Source organism: Ornithorhynchus anatinus, chromosome 14, assembly GCF_004115215.2.
Source record: "Ornithorhynchus anatinus isolate Pmale09 chromosome 14, mOrnAna1.pri.v4, whole genome shotgun sequence".
In the NCBI taxonomy this organism is placed as follows: Eukaryota; Metazoa; Chordata; class Mammalia; order Monotremata; family Ornithorhynchidae; genus Ornithorhynchus; species Ornithorhynchus anatinus.
This window is the reverse complement of record NC_041741.1, coordinates 44,889,290-44,913,047: the sequence shown is the minus strand read 5'-3', so window position 1 is coordinate 44,913,047 and position 23,758 is coordinate 44,889,290. Positions and strand designations below refer to the sequence as shown.

The 23,758-nt window shown below is 58.7% G+C and overlaps 2 protein-coding genes across 3 annotated transcripts; one reads left to right on the top strand and one right to left on the bottom strand.

Annotated features, from left to right (window-relative positions):
- Positions 1–3,383: 3,383 nt before the first annotated feature.
- SLC16A8 (solute carrier family 16 member 8) lies at positions 3,384–7,152 on the top strand. The gene is made up of 4 exons (XM_001519675.4): positions 3,384–3,603; positions 4,288–4,431; positions 4,928–5,740; positions 6,622–7,152. The coding sequence occupies exons 1-4, from the start codon at positions 3,384–3,386 to the stop codon at positions 6,954–6,956; spliced, it is 1,512 nt and encodes a 503-aa protein (XP_001519725.3). The 3' UTR covers positions 6,957–7,152.
- Positions 7,153–8,004: 852 nt separating this feature from the next.
- Positions 8,005–23,370, bottom strand: PICK1 (protein interacting with PRKCA 1). 2 transcript variants are annotated; one of them, XM_029079469.2, is made up of 13 exons: positions 23,279–23,370; positions 19,695–19,782; positions 18,509–18,620; positions 17,914–18,042; positions 17,656–17,722; positions 16,981–17,070; positions 13,733–13,786; positions 13,471–13,533; positions 12,248–12,381; positions 10,401–10,493; positions 9,967–10,017; positions 9,236–9,380; positions 8,005–8,880 (listed from the first exon to the last, which is right to left on the bottom strand). In XM_029079469.2, exons 2-13 carry the CDS (start codon positions 19,733–19,735, stop codon positions 8,597–8,599), a joined length of 1,263 nt encoding a protein of 420 aa, XP_028935302.1. In that variant the 5' UTR covers positions 19,736–19,782; positions 23,279–23,370; the 3' UTR covers positions 8,005–8,596. The 2 variants fall into 2 exon arrangements, with proteins under 2 accessions (XP_028935302.1, XP_028935301.1); XM_029079468.1 differs by having other exon boundaries at positions 23,192–23,345.
- Between the last annotated feature and the right edge of the window lie 388 nt (positions 23,371–23,758).

Sequence of the window (23,758 nt, the reverse complement as noted above, 5' to 3'; positions counted from 1 at the left end):
TGGGGATTAAGACTGCGAGCCCCACGTGGGACAACCTGATTCCCCTTTGTCTACCCCAGCGCTTAGAACAGTGCTTTGCACATAGTAAGCGCTTAACAAATACCAACATTATTATTATGTCCAACCTGGTTAACTTTCAGGTACCCCAGCGCTTAGAATAGGGCTTGGCACATAATAAGGGCTTAACAACTACCAGAATTATTGTTATCATTATTACCTAAAAGCTTGGGGTGGGACTAAGTGCACGGGAGAGGCAAAATCGGTTATGGGATGATAGCTCGGTCAGGAAAGCTTCCTGGAGGAGGTGGTTTTAGAAGGGCTTTGGAGAGAGGGACAGGGCTATGTACGGAAAGAGAGTTCCAGGCAAGAGAGAGAGGGGGCAACGGTGGCTAAAGGGGCCAGTCTGGGGGCTCAAAGTGAGATAAGATGGCCAGCCTCAGCTGGGCTTTCCCAGCACAACTGAAACTGCCCTGTCTACCCTCTCCTGATCAGCCCACCTACTCATCCCCAGCACGGAGGGAGGGAGAGTCAGAGCGGGGCCCCCGCTCTCTTCCCTCCACGCCCCCTCCCCACTCCAAAAGCCAAAAGCTTCTTAGCTGAGTGGAGGCAGGCCCCGCTGGCTCAGCCCCGGGCCCCCGGCCCAGGCTAAAGCCCCTCCTGCCCGCCGGGGCCGCCAGCCCCAGCCGGCGAGCGTGGGGGAGCGAGGCCAGTCCGGAGCGGGCCCTGGGGCGAAGCGGACCCCATCCCGGCCGGCTCGTCGCCCGGCACGGCGGGGACCCCCGGGACCCAGCGGCGCCTCTCAGACTTGGGGGGGCCGGCCTCGCCCCCCGCAGTTCAACCAGAGCCGGCCACAGGCTCAGCTGGCGAGGGAGGAGACGGACAGGCGCCTCAGCACCTCAGGTCAGTGCCTCGGGGGTCTCTTGGGGAGGGGATGGAGGGGATGGAGGGGCCTGGGCTGGGGCAAGCGGGCAAGCGGGAGACCCAGCGCATGACCCCGCCGGGCGTTCTGGCTGGGGTGGGACCTGGGAAATGCGGAGGGCCTGCGCGGGTGAGCCGACTAGGGCGAGAAGTCTCCCCTACTCTAGACCGTAAGCACGTTGTGGGCAGGGATCGTCTCTCTTTATTGCTATAATGTACTTCCCAAGCGCTTGATACAGTGCTGTAAGTACTTAGTAAGCGCTCAATAAATACGATTGATTGAACGAATGGATGAGATGAGAGAGGAAGAGGGGCCAGGGACTCTGAGAGGGAGGGGAGGAGGAAAACAACCCCCCTCCGGGCCCGACCCCGAGCCAGCAAGAGGAGTCAGAAGGTCATGAGTTCTAATCCCCACTCTGCCACTTGTCTGTTTGTGTGATCTTGGGAGAGTCGCTTCACTTCTCTGGACCTCAGTTACCTCATCTGTGGGATGGAGATAGGGATTGTGAGCCCCATTTAGGACAGTGACTGTGTTTAGCCCGGTTTGCTTGTATCCACTCCAGCGTTTAGTACAGTGCCTGGCAAGTAGTAAGCGCTTGACAAAGACCATCATTGTTATTATTATTATTGTTATCTGGGCAGGACTGAATAGGATGGGAAAGCCTCGGGAAACAGATTCTCTGTGGGATCGCTCGGGCTTAGGGAAGTCTGGACCCGGGCATCCGGGCTCACAGTAGAGAAGCAGCGTGGCTCAGTGGAAAGAGCCCGGGCTTGGGAGTCAGAGGTCATAGATTCGAATTCAGCTCTGCCTCTTAGCTGTATGACTGTGGGCGAGTCACTTCACTTCTCTGTGCCTCAGTTACCTCATCTGTAAAATGGGGATAAAGACTGTGAGCCCCAAGTGGGACACCCTGATTACCCCAGTGCTTAGAACAGTGCTCGGCACATAGTAAGCACTTAACAAATACCAACATTATTATTATTTTTATTATGGTCACAGCCAATCAGAGCAGCTGAAAACGGGGCGGGCGAGGCCAAGGGGCAGAGCCTGACCTAAGGAGCCCATCCAGAGCAGGGAATAATAATGATAATTACGGTATTTGGATGAGCGCTTACTATGTGCCAAGCACCATTATAAGCGCTGGGGTAGATACAAGGGAATCCGGTTGTCCCCTGTGGGGCCCACAGTCTTAATCCCCATTTTTCAGATGAGATAACTAAGGCTCAGAGAAGTGAAGTGACTTGCCCAAGGTCACACAGCAGATAAGCGGCAGAGTCGGGATTAGAACCCACATCCTCTGACTTCCAAACCCGGGCTCTTTCCACTAAGCCACGCTGTTCGGAAGGCCAGGATCGGGGTTCAAGGGTGGGGATTTGTAGTGGTATTTGTCTAGCGCTTTACCGTGTGCCAGGCACTGAACTAAGCGCCGAGGTAGACTGCGGCTAGTCGGGCCCGATACAGGCGGGATTCGGTCCGGCTGAATCTTGCTCGGGTCCTATTCGTCTCTGCGCCCCGACAGCAACAGGCCCGGCCTGCGGGAGCCCCTCGACCATCTCCTCAGCAGGCGGAGGGGCGGGAAGGCAGTGGGGAAGAGGGACCCTTAAAGAGGACCTGCCCCAGCACCCTCCTCCCGCCCCTCCACCGAGGACGGGTGGCAGAAAGGCCTCTGAGGGCCACATTGCCAGGGATGGAGCCAGGAGTCCCACTCCCCCAGTGGCTCTGCGTTCCTCGTTCGACTGGAGGCTCGCCGGGGAGCAGGACTCCTGGCTCCATCCCTTGTTCTCTAGCTACGTCTCCCCTCGAGGGAGGTCGGGGCCGGGGGTAATCGGGAGACGAGGAGAAGCAGTGTGGTTTAAGGGATAGAGCCCGGGCCTGGGAGTCAGAAGATCGTGGTTTCTAATTCCAGCTCCGCCAAGTGTCTGCTGTGTGACCTTGGCAAGTCACTTCACTTCTTTGGGCCTCAGTTACCTCATCTGTAAAATAAGGATTAAGAGTGGGAGCTCCGTTTCCAATCTGAATACCTTGTATCTACTCCAGCGCTTAGAACAGTGCTTGGCATGTCGTAAATGCTTAACGAGTACGATTCAGCTTGGGCCTGGGAGTCAGAGGGTCATGGGTTCTAATTCCCGCTCCGCCACTTGTCTGTTGGGTGACTTTGGGTAAGTCACTTAACTTCTTTGTGCATGTTACCTCATTTTTAAAATGGGGGTTGACACTGTGAGTCACATGTGGGACAGGGACTGTGTCACCCCGATTCGCTGGTATCCACCCCAGTGCTTAGTACAGTGTCTGGTACAGAGTAAGTGCTTACAGATACCACGCTTATTATTATTTATTATTATTAATATCATTATCGGGTGCCCGTGTGCGGCAGACCCCCTATTCTCTGACCGGCCTTCCCGCTCCCGCCCTCTCCCGCAGCTCCCGGAGCCGGGCGCCCTCCGTCCCGCGCAGAGGGGCGGCCATGGGCGCGGGCGGACCGGTTGAGGAACCCCTGGCGCGACCCCCCGACGGCGGCTGGGGCTGGGTCGTGCTGCTCGGCTGCTTCGTCATCACCGGCTTCTCCTACGCCTTCCCCAAGGCCGTCAGCGTCTACTTCAAGGAGCTGATGCGGGACTTCGGGGTGGGCTACAGCGACACGGCCTGGATCTCCTCCATCATGCTGGCCATGCTGTACGGCACAGGTCTGACAACCCACCCCCCAACCCTCCTCCCACCCAAATCTGGCCGGGTGGGGAACCTAGAACCCAAGACCTAGAAGGAACCGGTCGAAATCATTAAGCAGCGTGGCCTAAGGGATAGACCACAGGCCTGGGAGTCAGAAGGACCTGGGCTCTAATCCCATCTGCTCCACTTCTCTGCTGTGAGGCCTGGGGCAAGTCGCTTTGGTTCTCCAAGCCTCAGTTACCTCACCTGTAAAATGGGGATTAAGACAGCCCTATGTGGGACAGGGTCTGTGTTCAACCCGATTACCTTGTATACATCCCATTGCTAAGAACAGTATCTGGCACATAGTAAGTATTTAACAAATATAACGATATAATAGTAATCTAGTCCGTGCCCCTGCCTCCAGGCAGGCCCACCCCTGACCCGTCCCAGCCCAGAGCTGCCCTCCCTTTCCTCCTCAGATAGGCTCGGTGGGGTCGTGACCTTTTCCGAGGGCCCGGGCACTGCTGCTTTGGTTGGGGCAGAAGACCCACAGCGTCTCCTGTCTCCTCTCCCTCTGTAGCCGAGGCACCCTCCGTCCAGCTCCCCGGCCCCCACGTGGGGCTGGGATCGGGGAGTGGGGCTCCCCAGCCGGTAGGGACCTGAGGGAGAGAAGCGGTTAGGGGGCCCGGGGGCTCAGCCCCGTCCCTCTTCTCCGCCAGGCCCCGTGTCCAGCATCCTGGTGAACCGGTTTGGCTGCCGGCCGGTCATGCTGGTGGGGGGCCTGCTGGCTTCCTCGGGCATGGTCCTGGCCGCCTTCACCACCAACATCATCGAGCTGTATCTGACGGCCGGCGTGCTCACAGGTGCCGAGGGCCGGTCGGACGGAGGGACGGGAGGAGGGAGGGGGCGGCCCCCGGGGGAACCCGAGGAGGGTTACCGTCCGACCCCTTTCCCGTTCCTTCCCGCCTCCCAGGGTTGAGAGGTTGGCAGTGGGCAGTTTCCAGGGATCCTGGGATGGTTGATCTGCCCCTTTCTACTCTCGAGCCCCCAGCGGGAGTCTGACCCTCCACCCAGCCCAGTTTTAGTTCCGCCAAGACTCTGACGCCTCCCTGCTTCTTTCTGCCTCCTGGTCCCCCTCTTCCTCCAGCCCTCTGCTCTGCTCGAGACTGTGAGCCCCACGTGGGGCGGGGACTGTGTCCAACCCTATTTGCTTGTATCCACCCCAGTGCTTAGTACAGTGCCTGGAACATAGTAAGTGTTTAACAGATACCACAGTTATTATTATTACTCCCAGCATCTCTTCCAGTCCGGGGCCCTTCTCCTTCACCATCTCCTCCTCTTCTTCTTCGCCATCTCCAGGTCTGGGCCTGGCCCTCAACTTCCAGCCCTCCCTCATCATGCTGGGCACCTACTTCGACCGGCGCCGGCCCCTGGCCAACGGGCTAGCGGCGGCCGGCAGCCCCGTCTTTCTGTCGGCCCTCTCGCCCCTGGGCCAGGTGCTGCTGGAGCGCTTCGGCTGGCGGGGGGGCTTCCTCATCATGGGGGGGCTCCTGCTCAACTGCTGCACCTGCGGGGCCGTCATGAGGCCGCCGGCCCCGGCCCCGGCCGAGGCCAAGGAGATGCTGCCCCTGGGGGTGGCGGAGGAGGGGAGGGCGCCAGGCCGAGGGTCGAACCGGAAGAGGAAGGAGAGGAAGAAGCTTCTGGACTTCTCCATCTTCACCGAGCGTGGCTTCGTGGTCTACGTGGTGGCTAAGTTCGTCCTGGTGCTGGGCCTCTTCGTGCCCGCCATCCTCCTGGTCAACTACGCCAAGGACTCGGGCGTGCCGGACGTGGAGGCCGCCTTCCTGCTGTCGGTCATCGGCTTCGTGGACATCTTGGCCCGGCCGTCCTGCGGGGCCGTGGCCGGGCTGGGCTGGGTGCGACCCCGCGTGGCCTACTTCTTCAGCCTGGCCATGCTCTTCAACGGCCTGACCGACGTGTGCAGCGCCCGGGCCCGCACCTACCCGGCCCTGGTGGGCTTCTGCGTCTCCTTCGGCCTCTCCTACGGCATGGTCGGGGCCCTGCAGTTCGAAGTGCTCATGGCCACCGTCGGCCCACGCAAGTTCTCCAGCGCCATCGGCCTCGTGCTCCTGGTGGAGGCTTTCGCCGTCCTCATCGGCCCACCCTCTGCAGGTGCGCCGCCCCCTCCCCACCCCGCCATGCCCACTCAGGGAAAGACCCACCCAGAGACAGGGGAAGGGAGAGACAGAGAGGAGAGAAAGAAGTGGAGAGAGGCAGAGAGAAAGAAGTGGAGAGAGCAAGAGAGGCAGAAAGAGGCAGAAAAAGAGAGGTGGGGAGAGAGGCAGAGTGAGACAGAGGGGGGGCAGAGAGGTACAGAAAGAAAGAGGGAGGCAGAGAGAGAGGCAGAAAGAAAGGCAAAGAGTGAGGAGGCAGAGGAAGAGAGTGAGGGGAGCAGAGGGAAAGAGTAGGGAGGCAGAGAAAGGGAGGTAGAGAGAGGCAGAACGAAAGAGGGAGGCAGAGAGGCAGAAAGAAAGAGAGGCAAAGAGTGAGGAGGCAGAGGAAGAGAGTGAGGGGAGCAGAGGGAAAGAGTAGGGAGGCAGAGAGAGAGGCAGAAAGAAAGAGAGGCAAAGAGTGAGGAGGCAGAGGAAGAGAGTGAGGGGAGCAGAGGGAAAGAGTGAGGGAGGCAGAGAAAGGGAGGTAGAGAGAGGCAGGAGCAAGGGAGGCAGAGATGTGCAGAGAGGGAGGCAGAGAGACAGAGAGAGCCAGAGAGGTGCAGAGAAAGAAGCAGAGAGAGGGGAGAGACAGAGAAGCACTGAGGAGAGGCGGGTCGAGACACAGACTAACATCGAGACAGAGGCCGAGAGAGCATCGTTCGTCAATGAAGCCGTTGCCAGTTCCTCCAGGGTGGCCCTGGACTCTGTCCAGAGGTGCTGGGTCTGTAGTCAAGCTAGCCCCGTCACGGGGGCCTGTAGGTCGGTGACTCCGCCTTTCCCCATTCCCCCGCGGCGCAGCCCGCTGCCGAATACTCTCCTCTTCTTTCCCCTTCTCCACAGGCCGCCTGGTAGACGCCCTCCAGAACTACGAAATCATCTTCTACCTGGCGGGGTCGGAGGTCATCCTCTCCGCCTTCTTCCTGGCCACTGCCACGTTCTGCTGCCTCCGGCCCGCCGAGGAGCCGCTCCCACCCCCTGAGCTCCAGCCCCCCGCCCCCAGAGGGGACAGTGACACCGAGGACGCCGAGGCCGATGCCCCCGAGGCCCCGCCGCCCCTTGCGGAGGCTGAGCCCGAGTCCAACCCGCCTATGGAGGAGAGGGGACCCGAGGAGGAAAGAGCACCGGAGGCCGGGAAGGGGAGCTCAGATGAGACCCTGGACAGACGCAACTTCTAGTGGGTACCTTTCCCGCGGCGAGAGGGTGTGGGGCACAGGGAGGTGGACGGGGCAGAGACAGAGTGGGAGAGAAAAAGGGAGGGGGTCCGGAGTCATGTCCGGGGCTGAGGACCAAAGCTGTTTTTTTTACTCCTGGCTCCTGCCCCCCCTTCGCCCGTAAAATAAAAGTGACTCGGTTCCTCTGCCCCCACAACAAGGTTGGGAAACAGGACTCCTGACTGACCCTGCTGACTCTGTGCCTCAGTTTCCCTGAGAATTTCTTCATCCTACCCCAGGGCAGGGGGCTGGTCGAGGCCTTTCGTTGGAGAGGGTCTACAGGCCAGGAGGCAAGGAGTCCCGGAGCTCTCTTCCTTACCTCAGTCTCCTGGGCTGCCCAGCAGGGATGGAGGGGTGGAGGGGTACTGCCTCGGGTTCCCCAGCCTGGGGCTTTGCTAGGGAGGCAACTGAGGGACAAGCAATAGGACAGGAGTTAGCCTCCATCCCCTGACGGAGAGGGGAGGGAGGATTACGGGAAGGAGCCACTGGAGCTCCTGGGAGAAGCAGCTGAGCGCAACCACAATGGAGCCTTTGAGGGTGGCAAAGCCCTTAAGGGAAAGCCCGGGAAGGGGTGTGACAGAAAGGGGCTTGGGCCGTGGATCCGAGGGGGAGCTCGTGCCTGGCACACACGAGCCAAGCCTAAGCGGCTTAGGGGCTCCGCTACCCCTCGGCTCCAGGACCACGCCCCGGACCTGATAGTCCGGCAAAGAGGGGGATGGTACCCCCTACTGCCCTGCCCCTCTGTGCTCTGCCAGGAGGACAAGGGCAGTGAGCAGAATAAAGTCAGCCACTCCCCGGTTCCCCGGGACCCCCGCTGGAGCCGGAAGCCTGTTTGCAAAAAGCAAGGCCGGCTGTCCATGTATGAGCGTGTGTTGTGTATGTGTGTCTGAGATATTGTTGCGGGGGCAGGGGAAGAGACAGGGTCTGACAGCATCTTGATGCTTAGGTCAGATGCTCACCTGATACTGGGTCCGGGAAGGGCCCAGGCCCTTCTGAACAGCCTGCAAAACGGTCACGATCCAGGTTCGTCTTTATCAAAGTACAGACTTTCCCTCCCCTGTGTTTCCCCCAACCCCGTGCCGCTCCCACGGTCCCGACTCCGCACAGCCGGAGGACTCTTGACCGACACGGGAAGCTCAACCCTAACTTGGCCACCACGAGCTCCAGCCCTGCAGCGGAGCCAGCTGCCAGGGAGGAGCCGCCCGCAGCTTTGGTCCAGGGCTGGTCCCGCCCCCCCGCCTCTGACCCCATCCCCCTCCAACCTTCTCTGGGTGCGGGCCGGCCTCTGGGCTGTCGGAGAAGGGGCTGAGGGGTGGGGGTGTTTGAGGCGGGGGCCACGGGGACGTCCCTCCACCGGGACCAGGACACCAGGACACCGGGACGGCCGCTGGCCAGTACTCTCCGGGGGAGGTGGTGGGATCGGAGGGGGCGGGGAGCGGAGCGGGGGCGACACCCAGATCAAGGTCCGGGGGCCACGGCCTCAGAGACAGGAGGAGAGAAGAGGCCGCCGCACCAGAGCCACTTTATGATCCGTCTCTGTCGGCGGCGTGTCCCCGGGCGGCCCCGCCCCCGGACCCTCCCCGACCCCCGCCCGCAGACCCCGTTCAGGCGTCGTCGATCAGCTTCTGGCCGTCCTCGTCCCGCGGGCGACCGCTGCCCCCGGCCGCCTCCCCCGCCGCCGCCCTCCTCCTCTCCTCGTCCTCGACCTCGACCTCGTCCTCGTCCGCCCCGTCGGTGAACGTGTCCTTGCGGCCGTAGCTCAGCGTGGTGCGGGCCAGGTCCACCTCGATGGGGAACACGTCGGCGTCGCGCAGCACCGCGTAGCAGTCGTCGTAGTACTTGGACATGGTGGACACGAAGCGTTGCAGCTGGAAGACTATGTCCTGCACTGTGGGCCGGAGCGAGAGGGCGTCAGCGCCCACCAGAGGAGGGGCCCCGGGGCAGAAGCTCACTGTCTATGGCCTTAGATGGCGGGGGGGTCGGGCCTGGGGCGGGGGCTCACCGTCTTGGGGGGAGGGGGCTACCCGGTGCCCAGGGCAGAAAATGGGACACGGGGGGCGTCCCGAGGCGGGAGCTGGCCAGCCGGAGTCGGGGCCGGGGCCGAGCAGTACCGGGGAGAGAGGTAGCCGTCTGGGGTCGGGGCCTGGTGTCTGTCCCGGGGTGGGAGCTGGCCCTTCTAGGATCTGGGGTCTGAGGTCAGTCCAGAGGCCATACCCCACCCCTGCCCCCCGGGCCCGGCTGACCGTGTTTCTGGTCCAGCAGCTCGATCTTCTCCAGCACGTCCTTCCGCATCTTGGCGAACCGCGTGCGTGCCTCCTGGCGACAGCGCAGGATGAGCCGGTACTCGTAGTTGCCGGTGCTGACCCGGTACAGGGGCTCGCCCAGGGCCTGCGGGGAGCCGCGCTCATCGACACCCTGGCCCTCTCCCCACCCCCCACCCGCGAGACACCCCCGGGCCCTCCCAGCGTGCGGAGAAGCCCTGAGGTCCCCAACCTGGAGGGGGCGGGGAGCCCTACCGGTCAGGAAACAGGGCCGAGGACCCGGGGGGTCCCCAGGTCCCGAGATGCTGGTCTCCGGCTGTTTGGGGGTGGGGTCGGGGGCCGGGGTGATGTTTCCAAGGGCCAGTCCCAGCCTCAGCCCCGGGCCAGCCTCTCTCCAGCCTCCCAACTGCCCAGGCCTCACCCCGATGCCACAGCATGGCCCCACCTGTCCCATGGCTGCCCGGGATGGGTGTGCGGATGCCCAGTCCTCACAGGACCCGTGGGGGCAGGGGTGGGGGGGGGATGCCAGGGGGCAGATAGCAAGCTTCGAGCACAGAGCCCATGGTTAGCAAGAGTGGTTAGGTGGAGGGCAGATGGCAGGCTTTGAATGGAGGGCCTGTGGGGACAGGAGTGGGTGAGCAGAGGGCTTTGAACCTAGGGTCCGGGGGGATGGGGATGGGGGTGGGTGGGCAAAGGCTCCAACGGGCACTCACGATGCAGCTGTATTCCTCATCGTCCATCTCCTTCACCTTCAGGCAGTAGGACTGCGGAGGAAACGTCGAGGAGAGGCTGAGGGGCGGACTCCCCGGGAGCTCCCCACTCTCCAGCCCTGACCCCCCGTCCCCGGCTAAGCCCATCTGCTGCCCAGCCTAGCGACACCCACCTCTTGCTCCCTACACGGTCAGGCTGCACCCAGCAAGCACCCCCCGTGGCCTCCTCTCGCCCGCCCCGGGGCCCCCATGATCAGGTACCCTGTCTCTGCCAGGGGCTGCCACGGGATGGGCTCTGCCCGTAGACCCGCCTAGCTCCTCCATCAGCCTGGCCCTTCCCAAAGGGCTGGTGGGGTGGAGGACGGGGGTGGGGTTACGGTCGGTGGAGGGGATGGTGGTGATAGTTGGGGAGGGGGGTTGGGAAGGTGTCCACTCACTAGGTACTCGAACTTGACATCCAAGTACTTCTTGATGGTGAGGCGGGTGTCGGGGATGGCTTTATTCAGGTAGGTGTTCAGGTCGGTCAGCATCTGGGGGGCGGGGAGCAAAGAGTCGGTCAAAAATAATAATGTTGGTATTTGTTAAGCGCTTACTATGTGCAGAGCACTGTTCTAAGCGCTGGGGTAGACACAGGAGAATCAGGTTGTCCCACGTGGGGCTCACAGTCTTAATCCCCATTTTACAGATGAGGTAACTGAGGCACAGAGAAGTTAAGTGACTTGCCCACAGTCAGCCCGCCCCGTGTACCGGCACCCACCGTGAGCAAGGCCCTGTCCGAGTCACTGCAGGAACAGGAAATAAGAGGAGGGAAGACGATCTCTACTTTTGAGGGGCTCAGAGACTAGAACCCAAAAGAAGACATCACCGGCTATTACTGTTTTTAATTTATTATTATGGTATTTGTTTAGCACTTACTATGTGACCATTCTAAGCGCTGGGGTAGATACAAGGTTATCGTTCCCTCATTCACTCGTATTTATTGAGCGCTTACTGTGTGCAAAGCACAATCTCTGTCTTGCTTGGGCCTCACAGTCTAGGTAGGAGGGCAAAGGATTTAATCCCCATTTTACAGAGGAGGAAACTGAGGCGCAGAGAAGTGAAGCAACTTGTCCAAGTGCAGATAAGTGGCAGGGCTGGAATTAGGACCCGGGTCCTTTGATGCCCAGGCCCCTGCTCTCATTCATTCAATCTGCTTCCCTGTGATGGCGGTGAGTGGTGGGGGGGGAGCAGCCCTATTTATTTTGTTAATGAGGTGTCCGTCCCCTTGATTCTCTTTATCGTGATTAAGCTGTCTTGTTTTTGTCCGTCTCTCCCGATTAGACTGTAAGCCCGTCAATGGGCAGGGATTGTCCCTGTTGCCGAACTGTCCATTCCAAGCGCTTAGTACAGTGTCCTGCACACAGTGAGCGCTCAATAAATACTACTGAATGAATGAGAGCTGGCTGGAGACAGCCTGCAAAGGAAAGCTCGGCGTGGGGGAGGAGAAGATGATGAAAGCTGAAGAGAGGGCACCTCCTCTCAGCTAGCTTTCTTTCCTGTCCCCCTCTCGCTCTATCAACGGTACGCTTTGTGTACACAGCACTGTACTAAGGGATGGGAGAGGATGAAAAAACAGAATTGGCAGACGTGTTCCCTACGCACAATTAGCTTACGTTCCGGAGGTCTCTGAAGCTCTCCCCCCAGCCTCGCTGGATTGTAACCTCCTTGGTGGAAGGGACGGCATCGTCTAAACTCTGTAGTACTCGCCCACGTGTGCTCAGTTCAGTGCACTGCACACGGTATGTGCTGCACAAATACTCGTTTCTGGCGGGGGTGTAGAAAGGCCAAGGCACCGAAGCCCCTGACAACTAACCAACAGTCTCGAGAAGGTTCTCCCCACGCAAAAGTGCTCGTGGAAGGGCCCGGACCTTTGAGGAAGGCGAGAGGGATGCTGGACCGGTGGAATAATTGTACTATTTATGCACTTATACGCAAGCTCTGTACTAAGCGCAGGGGTAAATACAGTCAGATCAGCACAGTCCTAGAATGTTAGGAGTGACAGAGGGCCTTGTAGAGCTGGTCTGGGAAGACTGCCTGGAAGAGGCGACAGCTGCGTCACGAGAGGAAGCAAACGGTCCGGCCCGAGAGAGAGATGGGGGGGAAATCCTTACCGGTCGGAACGGTGTGCGAGACGTTTTGGGAGGGCAGGGGCTCGACGGCACCGCTCTCTCGCAGACACACATATACACACATCCACTCCGCCACAGACACACGCGGCCACGCCCCGGAAATCTGAGGCACCTACGGGCTTGATGGTTTTCAGCAGCCGAATCCCAAACTTCTCGATGTTGCGGTGAGCGTCGGCAAACTTGACGAAGGCCTCGCTGGCGGCGGGCTGGGGCTCCCGCACCCCGATCACGGAGAACACGTCCCCGAAGGCTAGGTGACGGGGACACGCGTGGTGGGACCAGATGTCTCTGTAGGGCACGCGCCCCCCCCCGCCCCCACGTAGAGCGCCCAGGCCGAGGGGCTCTACGGGAGACCCGTGGGCGGGGGACGGGGGCGCGTGGAACATCTACAGTGAGTCAGCAACTCCTCTTTGAACTCCTAAAGTTTTCCATTTGGACCGCCAGAGTTTGCATGGGCAAGGGAGTGAGGCTCAGTGTCCTCACTGGACTGGATTAACACAAGTCAGAGAGTTTGCGGGGAGGGCTGGACTGTCTTCACTGACAGCCAACAGGGCGACTCCCCCAGCCCCTCCACGAAAAAAAAACCACCCTGGAAATTACTTAAACAATCCACTAGATCATAGACTCCTTGCGGGCTACGGTCACATGGGCCTGCTCAGGAGAAGCAGCGTGGCTCGGCGGAAAGAGCCCGCGCTTGGGAGTCGGAGGTCATGGATTCGAATCCTGGCTCTGCCACTCCTCAGCTGTGTGACCGTGGGCAAGTCACTTCACTTCTCTGTGCCCCAGTTACCTCATCTGTAAAATGGGGATTAACTGTGAGCCCCATGGGGCTGTATCTACCCCAGCGCTTAGAACAGTGCTCTGCACATAGTAAGCGCTTAACAAACACCAACATTATTATTGTACTCTCCCAAGTGTTTCGTGCAGTGCTCTGCACACGGTAAATGCTCAGTAAATGCCCTGACTGACCGACCGGAGATCATTTCTGCACAGAGAGAAATGGGATCTGCAGGGGGAAATGCCACCGGCAGCTTCCCTGCGGTGTAGTCGGCGGCGCCCGGGCGGTACACCCTGCCAGGCCCCGGGAAGAAGCCCCCTCTGCGCCGGCCCGCACCCGCTCTCCTCCCCAGGCGCTCGGTCTTCCTCCTCCGCCCCGCAGCTGCCTGCCGAGTTGGTGGGTGGGAGTTAGGGTAAGAGTGCCCCCTGCCGGGACCGAGACACGCTATTGACGGCAGGAGGGAAGCCGGGGGGGGGGGGGGGGGGGGGGGGGGGGGGGGGGGGCGGAGCACCGGGCGGGGGGGCCGGGGGACCCCGGCTACAGGCCGCGGCAAGCCCTCACCTCGGTGGGTCTGGGACAGCTCGAAGAAAGCCCGCAGCAGGCTCTTGGTGTGCTCGGTCATGCCTGTGGGGGACAGAGGGGTCAAGCCAGGTCCGGGGGTCTGGGGGCACGCGAGCCCCCTTTACCTGCGCTGTAGACCGTTAAGCCCGTCAATGGGCAGGGATTGTCTCTGTGGCCGAATTGTCCAAGAGCTCAGTACAGTGCTCTGCACATAGTAAGCGCTATTGAATGAATGAGACGGACGGGCGGCGCCGCCACTCACCTTTGTACAGCTCCGCCGTCCGCTCCAGCTCCTCCAGCCTCTTCACCAGACCGTCTGTGCCGGGAGACAGCCGGGAGGGGGGCTTGGTTAGGCACGAGGGGGTGAGGGAGGCCGGGGTGGGGGGAAGGAAAGGCTTATGGGGAAGACGGGGTCAGGGGTTGGAAGGAAAAGTTCAGGGTCCCACCCAACGGGGAGCTGGCTGCGAGGAGGGGGAGAAGCCAGCCGGGGTGGGGGCAAAGCGGCCCCGAGGGAAGCAGAGTGGCCTAGTGGAGAGACACCGGACCTGGGAGTCACAGAACCTGGGTTCTAATCCCCGATCTGCCATAGGTCTGCTGTGTGACACTGGGCAAGTCACAATTTTTCTGGGCCTCGAGTCTCTCATCTGTGAAATGGGAATGACGATCCCTGGTATTTAGAGGAGAAGGGGATGTAGATGTAGGGTATTTAGAGGAGAACTCCGTGGAGAAGGGGATGTGGGCCAGGAGAGGTGGTAGCTGAACTCCGGGAGCCGGCTCCCGGCCGGGCACCAGCCAGCCCACGGCCCTCTGCGGGACAGCTCAAAGGGCGGACGCTCCGGATCCGGTCGCACTGCCCTTTCCAGGACCTTGGAGGCTGGAAAAGGGACGGGGAGAGAAGGGACCGAGGAGCTCTCCCCCGGGAGAGCCAGGAACGGAAACTCACATGGTCTAGTGGAACGAGATCAGGACTCGTTCTCCCCCTTCTCGACTGGGAGCCCGTTGTTGGGAAGGGATCGTCTCTATCTGTTGCTGAATTGTACTTTCCAAGCGCTCACTACCATGCTCTGCACACAGTAAGTGCTCAATAAATACGACTGAATGAATGAATGAATGAATGAATGACTGGGAATTAGGAGATCTGGATTCTAATCTTGGCCTGGTGCCCTGGGACAAGGCACTTGGGTTCTCAGTGCCTCAACTTCCTCATCTACAAAATGGGGATTCAATACCTGTTCTTCTCCCCCCTTAGACTGTGAGCTCCAGGTGGACTCAGGACTGTGTCTGGTCTGCTTGTATTTTATCTTCCCCAGTGCTCAGCCCACAGCGAGCACTTGACAAATACCATTATTGGCATGTACGCGCAAACCCTGACCCCCAGGGCTCTCGCTGGGTAAGAAGCCGCTGGACAACCGATGAGGACCTAGAATTCTCGCCGGTAGAGCACAGCCTTCCCTGTGGCTGCAGAAGCGGCCGTCGGAGGGGCATTGGCCATCAATCGATCGTATCCATCGAGCGCTTATTATGTGCGGGACAATTTACCAACCACCTGGGAGAGTAGAGTGCAACAGAATTAAGGTGTCAAAGGAAGTGTCCGTGGACCCTGGGCCTCTCTGGGCCTCGATCTCCCCATCTGTAAAAGGGAGCAGAACGCTGGAGGCCCTGAAGGGTGGGGGAACGGGGGCTGGGGGGGAAGGCAGCACACAGGCGAAGTGATGTGGTTTTTAGCTCCGCTGGGTCACGGGACCTTGAATCTTAGCCATCATGACAGTTTCATTTTGGGAAATCCTATTTTAAGAAAGATTTTTGAGAGTTTTTTTCTCTCTCTTTTTTTTTTTAAAGAAAAAAACAACCCGTTCTAATCTCACCCCGACTCCCGGTAACTACAGCAACGGGGATTTATAGGCAGAGAGAGACAAAAAATAGCCAGATCCCATTTATACACCCTTAGTAATGAGCCCCCGGCAACCCCCACCAGAGCCAAAAACGCCTCTGTGCCTCTACAGAGCGAGCTAAGCATTTATACATTTATTCCCATTATAGCTAGGCGTGAGCCGCTCCTATATATAATCCCGGGCTGATGCTGGTGGGAGGAGGGTTGGGGCTTTATTGGCAGCATTTGGGATAAATATAAAGCTCTCTGTCCCGAGTGGTTGAATTGCGGCTGCCTCGGGGGGCTGGCGCAACAGCTGCATAGAACAACTGTAGAGGTCCCCTGGGAAAGGGGAGGAAAACCGACGATGAGCCAGAATGGGCGGGGGGTCGAGGGCATTCCAGGGTGGCTGGGGCTGGGATAATAATAATAATAATGACGATGATGATGGTATTTGTTAAGCGCTAGCTTGGTGCCAAACACTCAGCGTCGGGTGCTTTTAACACTTGAAAATTGTGGTTAACAGTAATAATGTTGGTATTTGTTAAGCGCTTACTATGTGCTGAGCGCTGTTCTAAGCGCTGGGGGAGATCCAGGGTCATCAGGTTGTCCCACGTGGGGTTCACAGTCTTAATCCCCATTTTACAGATGAGGTAACTGAGGCACAGAGAAGTTAATTGACTTGCCCACAGTCACACAGCTGACAAGTGGTGGAGCCGGGATTCGAACCCATGACCTCTGACTCCAAAGCCCATGCTCTTTCCAATGAACCACGCTGCAGCAGCAGGGTCCTAGGGAGAAGAGGCTGGGTGGGTGGGGTCGGGGGGAATGCTAACGGGCCTGTCCACAGGGGAACGGGACACTGGTGGCCATTCTTTGACCCTGTTGGTCGACCACTCCCAAAGGAAGTAAAATCCTGCAATCCTGAGGTGGGAAGTCATCTAATCTATCCCCCTGTTCCTGGACAGCTCTGCAATCTCTCCAGTCTCTCTAAACCGTGAGCCCATCATTGGGAAGGGATGGTCTCTATCTGTTGCCGAATTGTCCATTCCAAGCGCTTAGTCCAGGGCTCTGCACATAGTAAGCGCTCAATAAATTGGACCGAAAGAATGAAGCTGCTTTTTGTTGTTGGTGTCTCTGGGTTTTTTTAATGGTATTTGTTAAGTGCTGCCTTTGGTGCCCAGCACTGTACTAAGCGCTGGGGTGGATACTAGCTAATCGGGTTGGACACAGTCCTGGTCCCGCCTGGGGCTCACGGTCTTAATCCCCATTTTACAGATGAGGTAACTGAGGCCCAGAGAAGTGACTTGCCCCAAGTCACACGACAGACAAGCGGCGGAACTAGAATTAGAACCCAGGTCCTGCAGACTCCCTGGCCCATGTTCTATCCACTAGGACACACTGCTTTCTCTTTCCAAAAAAACTCCGCTCATCCTCACCCCAGGAGAAGAAGGCCTCTCTAAGACGAGGTTGGGAAGTGGCCCTGGTCCAGGGCAAGAGGCAGAAGAGAATCCACGGTGAGGACAGGGCCTCTGCTTGCAGGGGGAAACGGGGGCTGTCGACGGGGAGGGCGACGATCCGGTCTGCCTCCCGACCGTATCAGGGGAAAGGGCATCCCCGTCGCCCGGGGCCGCACTCACCATTGCAGAGGATGGCACGGCTCAGGCCCAGGGCATCTGCGGTCCCCGAACTCATGTTCTCCACCAGCCGGTGCTTCACCTTCTTCAGCACTGGACCCCGCAGGGCCGAGCCGGGGAGACACGGGAGGCCAGCGGGGGTTAGAGTTTAGCCGGGCAAACCTGTGGCTCCATCCTCCCCCCCCACCCCAAACCCACCTCAGGGGCTAGAGCCAGGCCTTCCACCAGGGATTCCCGGACTCCCACTTCGCTCGACACCTCCCTCCTCATTCGCGGCCCGAGGGGAATCTGCCTCGCCCGCTCCGCGCCAGCCACAGGGTAATCGGTTTGCTGCCTGGTTATGTGGGATTGCTGGGGGTCTCTCTAATGGAAGGTGGTGCTGCGAGGAGCTCTGCTTTGGAAGGCCGAGGGTATCTCTGATGGAAAGAAGGGTGGTGGGGGAAGTTCTCTACTAAAAGGGGGTGAAGTGAGTGCTCTTCTTTGGGTTGTTGTGGGTCTTTGTAATGCAGGGTGGAGTGGGGTCTCTCCCTGGCTGGTGGTCAGTTTGAAATCCCTGCCGGTTTGCTGGGAAGTGTGGGAGCCGGGAAGCGGGGGGAGAACGAAGCCATGTGCTTTCCTTCCCCTCTCTCGCCCGATTGGACCCCGGAGAGAGGTGGGGTCAGGGGGCCACCTCCTTACCAATGTCCAGTGACTTGCCCTGCTTGGGGTCGGCCTGCAGCTTGTTGTAGTGGATCGTCACTTCTCCCTGGGGACGGCAGGATGGGCAGCAGTCACCCGGACTCCCCCCGGCCCGCCGCTCCCTGCTCCAGCACTTTGGGGGCATGAGGAGCTGGGGCTCACCCACCCATAGCAGCCATAAAGCTGTAGGAGTCAGAGCCATCCCTGTCCCCCCCCCCCACCCAGTTCTCCCCGATGCCCCAGGACGCGCCTCCTCACCTTCACCACCTGGATCATCTTGGCCACTTCCACTTTGGTTTTGCCTTTGACCGACTTGCCATTCACGCCGGTGATCTCGTCGCCAGCCGCCACGGTCCCATCCAGGGCCGCCGGCGTGTTGTCGAACACCTGGGCCGGGGCGAGGGGAGAGCAAGGTGTCGGGAGGGAGGTTTGGTTTGGAACGGGTCCCACCCGGTTCTGGGGTGGGTGGCGGGGACTCGATGCTGGACCGAGGGGCCATGTGCCGCCGCGCTTGCCCCGGAGAGGGAATTTCCGGCCGGAGCCGGGCCTGGCCACGTCGGGCCAGGCGGGCTCACGCTGGGCTCCACTGGGTGACCTGGGGCAAGCCCCACCTTCTCTCCGGGGCCCCGGTTCCACCTCAACCCGTGAAGCGGAAAGGCTGGATTCTGACGGGCCACCGGCAAAGTCTGGGTAATCCCAACCTGGAAACCCTCGAGAAATGCAGGGCTAACGGGCCAGACCCTCCCATTCCTTCATTCATTCAACTGTATTTACTGGGCGCTTACTGAGTGCAGAGCACTGTACTAAGCGTGAGGTGCCTGCCTTCCCCAGCTCTGTTGCGGAGACCTCCTACCTGGACGATATAGAGACAGGGGCAGTACTGCGCCCCTCCCCCAATGCTGATCCCAATCAGGTTCTGTGGGTCCTTCCGTAGGGTCACCGTTCCGGGCACAGTCGGGATCCCTCTAGGGTGCAAAGAGGGAGAGAGGGATGAGGCAGGATCCAAACGGGAGGGTGAGGGGAGGGTGTGAGGACAGGAGGAGGAGGTTCACGGTGAGGGGAGGGTGCTAAGATTGGAAGCCTCCTGAAGGCAGGGACTGTGAACCTGATTGACTGTAGGCTCCCAAGCCCTAGAATGGTGCTCTGCACACAGCAAGCACCCAATCATTCTGATGAGGAGGAGAAGAGTCCCCCAAAACCTCCCGGGCCAAACCTGGGATCCTACTTCCTCTGTCCCCAAATCCTGCACTTCCTCCTTCCTCTGCCTTGGGTGCCCCCTTGCCAGCCAGGGATCGGACAGGGACCCCAGGCCATTCCACCTGTGAACAGGTGAGGCAGGGAAAAGGCGGGCACCTAGGGGGACAACCTGCAGGTCACCCCATCCTGCCCCATCTCCTCCCATAGCCCTCTGACCTTACAGCCACTCTCTCCAACGGCCTGACCCTCCTTGTTCTGGGATTTCTCTGGAAGTCCGGTTCTATTGGCTTATCTCCTTGTGGGCAGGAGCCTCCATGGGCTGCTCCCAACACCCAAAAGTCCTGTGGAGAGCAAGGGAGCAGGGGCCTGGAAGACTGGGCACCCGGGTCCCATTACCACTCTGGGCCTCAGTTTCCCCTTCGGTAGAACGGGGAGAATCGGCAGGATGGAGGGGACCTGAGGAACGACGCTCGCCATCTCCATTCTGCCAGGGGAGGAGGCCGAGGCCCCTGGAAAATGCTGCGTGGTCATCATTCCAGCCAGCCATTCCAGGACAGCGCCCTCGGCTCTCCCGCCGGGCCCTCGATCAATTGAGTGAGCGCTTACTCCGGGCAGAGGACTGTACTAAGCGCTTAAGCAGCAAGAGAGCCTGAGGACAGCAGGTGGGGAGTGAGTTCCTCATCTGGCTGTCTGTCTCCCAGGTCCTGGACGGAAAAGGATCAGGATGGGAACACGAGGCGGGGCCCCCAGGATGGGAGCCTCCGAGAGAGGAGAGCCACCGGAGCCTGCCTGCTGGGCTGGAGGTCCCTCTCTTCCGGGACAGGGGGTGAGGGGGGACTCACAGCTTGTCCTCCTCGATGTCATAATCCAAGTCGGCAAACATGGCGGCAAAGGCCAGATGCGGCGGTGGAGGAAATTTCCTGACCAGATCTGCGGGGGGAAGAGACACGTTAACACAGGGACGGGTAACTCTGGCTCCCGGGGTCCCAGATGCCTCCCTTTTTTCCATCCCCCTGTACCCGTAGGAGTGTCTCAGAATTTCCATTTCCCTGTACCTCTGAGGGAAGAGGGAGCAGGACTCCAATCCCTCCACTTCCACTATTTGGATGGAGCAGTCCCCCTTGAGAAGGGACGGCAAAGATTACGATGCTTCCGTCTGGAAAGGTGCAGGCCGAGAGGAGGCAAGACTGAGGCTTACAAAATCACAAAAGGGAGGAACATGGTACTCTTAGCCAAACCCTCCCCTACCATTAATCCTTGAGTGTGGAAAGCTGGTATCCGTGACCCAAGGACCGTGACAGGCCAGGGAGGCTGAAAGTAGGTGGAAGAGGGGCTTGGATAGAGGCTGTCGGGTTCCACCCAACTGTTCTGGATAACGTTGGGACGTGAGAAAACTCAAAAAAATGGTTTATGGAGATTCACAGATAAGTCTGTGACCGGTCATGAGGGGGAAAGCCAGAAGCATTCGTTGGCATATCCCTCACAAGAGAAGCAGCATGGCCTAATGGACAGAGCATGGGACTGGGAATCAGAAAGACCTGGGTTCTAATCCCGGCTCGGCCACCCGTCTGCTGTGAGACCTCAGGCGACGCATTTCACTTCTCTGGGCCTCAGTTACGTCGTCCGTAAAATGGGGATTAAGGCTGTGTGGCCCATGGGGACACGGACCGTGTCCAACCCAATTTGCTTGTATCCACCTCGATGCTTAGTACAGTGCCTGGCACGTTGTAAGCATTTAACAAACACCACAATTATATTACTATTATTACTATTGCTAATAATAATAATCAAGATGACAATAAGGCCACCTTCACACAGCAGCTCCATTAATCCTGGAGCGGCTGTTGGAGTTGAAGAAGCAGCGTGGCCTTGTGGAAAGAGCATGGGCTTGGAAGTCAGAGGCCATGAGTTCTAATCCCAGCTCCGCCACTTGTCTGCTGTGTGACCTTGGGCAAGCCATTTAACTTCTCTGTGCCTCAGTTACCACATCTGTAAAATGGCTATTAAAAATGTGAGCTCCGCATGAGACAACCTGATTACCTTGTATATCTACCCCAGCACTGAGAATAGTGCTCGGCACATAGTAAGTGCTTAACAAATACCATTAGTATTATTATTATTATTGAAGTTAGAGCCCGGGACTGGATGATCTGATCCAGTGATAACCTCCAGCAGGGAATGTGTGGGTTACACTGGATGCTCCCAAGTGCCTAGCACAGTGCTCCGCACACAGTAAGCGCTTGATATTCATTCATTCAATTGTATTTATTGAGTGCTTACTGTGTGCGGAGCACTGTATTAAGCGCTTGAAAAGTTCAATTCGGCAACAGATATGACTGATTGATTGATTGATTGAGAATACCACAGACTGCCCGAAAACCAAACCAATGGATTTTGGAGCGAATTAAGCCAAAGCGGTCTTTTGGAAGGCCAAATGCCTCGACTTAGATTAGCGTATTTTGGACCCATAATGAGGAAGATTAATTCTCTGGAGAAGAAACTCATGCTAGGAAAAGTCCGGGGCAAATGCGGAAGAGGCAGACCGGCAGCCGGATGGATAGAGACCCTAACGACGATAACGGAAGAACCATTAGAAAGGTTGTGGATTAGGGCGGAGGACGGGACGTCCTGGAGAAAGTAAATGATAATAATGGTGGTATTGGTTAAGCGCTTACTATGTGCCAAGCACTGTTCTAAGCACTGGGGCAGATAAAAGGTAATCAGGGTGTCCCTCGTGGGGCTCACGGTCTTTATCCCCAATTTACAGATGAGGTAACCGAGGCACAGAGAAGTGAAGTGACTTGCCCAAAATCACACAGCTGACAAGTGCACGCTCCGCTCCTCTGCCGCCCACCTCCTCACCGTCCCCCATTCTCGCCTATCCCGCCGTCGACCCCCGGGCCACGTCCTCCCGCGGTTCTGGAAGGCCCTCCCTCCTCACCTCCGCCAAACTCATTCTCTTCCCCTCTTCAATGCCCTACTTAGAGCTCACCTCCTCCAAGAGGCCTTCCCAGACTGAGCTCCCCTTTTCCCTCTGCTCCCCCTCTACCCCCCCTCAGCTAAACCCTCTTTCCCCCCTTTCCCTCTGCTCCTCCCCCCCTCCCGTCCCATCCCCTCAGCACTGTACTCATCCGCTCAACTGTACATATTTTCATTACCCTATTTATTTTGTTAATGAGATGTACATCCCCTTGATTCTATTTAGTTGCTATTGTTTTAATGAGCTGTTCATCCCCTCGATCCTACTTATTGCTATTGTTCTTGTCCGTCTCCCCCGATTAGACTGTTCATTCCAAGCGCTTAGTCCAGTGCTCTGCACATAGTAAGCGCTCAATAAATACTATTGAACGAATGGACTGTAAGCCCGTCGTTGGGCAGGGACTGTCTCTGTTACTGATCTGTCCATTCCAAGCACTTAGTCCAGTGCTCCGCACATAGTAAGCGCTCAATAAATACTATTGAATGAATTATAAATGGTCCTTTCCAAGTGCTTAGTCCAGTGCTCGCACCCAGCAAGCGCTCAATAACGATTAGACTATAAGCTCGTTGTTGGGCAGGGGCTGTTTCTCTCTGTTAGCGAGCTGTCCATTCCAAGCGCTTAGTCCAGTGCTCTGCACATAGCAAGCGTTCAATAAATACTACTGAATGAAGTGGTGGAGTCAGGATGAGAACCCATGACCCCTGAGCCTTGCTGCTTCTCTATATCCATGGATAATAATGTTGGTATTTGTTAAGCGCTTACTATGTGCTGAACACTGTTCTAAGTGCTGGGGGAGACACAGGGGAATCAGGTTGTCCCACGTGGGGCTCACAGTCTTAATCCCCATTTTTACAGATGAGGAAACTGAGGCACCGAGAGGTTAAGTGACTTGCCCAAAGTCACACAGCTGACAAGTGGCCGAGCTGGGATGCTGGGAAAGAAAGGAAGCAGCGCGGCTCAGTGGAAAGAGCCCGGGCTTGCGAGTCAGAGGTCATGGGTTCGACTCCCGGCTCTGCCACTTGTCAGCTGTGGGACCGTGGCCAAGTCACTTCACTTCTCTGGGCCTCAGTTCCCTCATCTGGAAAATGGGGATTAACTGGGAGCCTCACGTGGGACAACCTGGATCTCCCCCAGCGCTTAGAACAGTGCTCTGCACATAGTAAGCGCTTAACAAATACCGACATGGCCATTCCAAGCGCTCAGGCCACTGCTCTGCACATAGGAAGCGCTCAATAAATAGTAGTGAATGAAAGGAGGGAAAGGGGAAGGAAAGAGGGAAGGTAGGAAGGAAGGCAGGAGTGTTTGCAGGGGGAGGAGGAGGGGGTGGTCCTTGGGGGGGGGGCGGTTGCGCCCTCTGACCTCTCCCCACGCCGTGCGGCCTCCTGGGCTCGGGGCCTCGCCCTCTCCCGTTCCCGTCCAGTCCTCGGCCCGGGGTCCCGGCCTCACCGGAAGTCACCAAACCGCCCACCGGCTCCGCGGGACGGACGGACGGACGGACGGGGGCACCGGGGGCCGCCGCCGCCGCCGCCGCCGGTGGACAGGGGCCGGTCCTGTGACGTCACCGCCCGCGGCCCCGCCCGGAAGTCCCGCCCCCAGCGGCGGCCGGGGGGGGGCGGGCCCGGCGTCGCCATGGAGAGGGCGGGGCGGGAGCCGATTGGCCGGGAGCCGCCCCGCCTCCTCCGCCGCCCAATGGGGAGCGAGGGACGCCCCTCCCGCACTCCCCCTTCCCACCGCCTGGGGGCTCCACCGCCACGGTCATTCATTCATTCATTCATTCATTCATTCATTCATTCATTCATTCATTCATTCAATAATAATGTTGGGATTTGTGAAGCGCCTACTATGTAATAATAATGTTGGTATTTGTTAAGAGTTTACTATGTGCAGAGCACTGTTCTAAGCGCTGGGGGAGATACAGGGTGATCA

What these genes read in the sequence shown, in the direction of transcription:
- SLC16A8 (XM_001519675.4), top strand. Translation starts at nt 3,384, where the DNA reads ATGGGCGCGGGCGGACCGGTTGAGGAACCCCTGGCGCGACCCCCCGAC. An exon ending in GACGGCCGGCGTGCTCACAG is followed by an intron (nt 4,432 to 4,927) that starts GTGCCGAGGGCC and finishes CGCCATCTCCAG; the next exon opens with GTCTGGGCCTGGCCCTCAAC. An exon ending in CATCGGCCCACCCTCTGCAG is followed by an intron (nt 5,741 to 6,621) that starts GTGCGCCGCCCC and finishes CCTTCTCCACAG; the next exon opens with GCCGCCTGGTAGACGCCCTC.
- PICK1 (XM_029079469.2), bottom strand. Translation starts at nt 19,735, where the DNA reads ATGTTTGCCGACTTGGATTATGACATCGAGGAGGACAAGCT. An exon ending in AGATGATCCAGGTGGTGAAG is followed by an intron (nt 17,723 to 17,913) that starts GTGAGGAGGCGC and finishes TGCCGTCCCCAG; the next exon opens with GGAGAAGTGACGATCCACTA. An exon ending in TGCTGAAAACCATCAAGCCC is followed by an intron (nt 10,494 to 12,247) that starts GTAGGTGCCTCA and finishes CCCGCCCCCCAG; the next exon opens with ATGCTGACCGACCTGAACAC.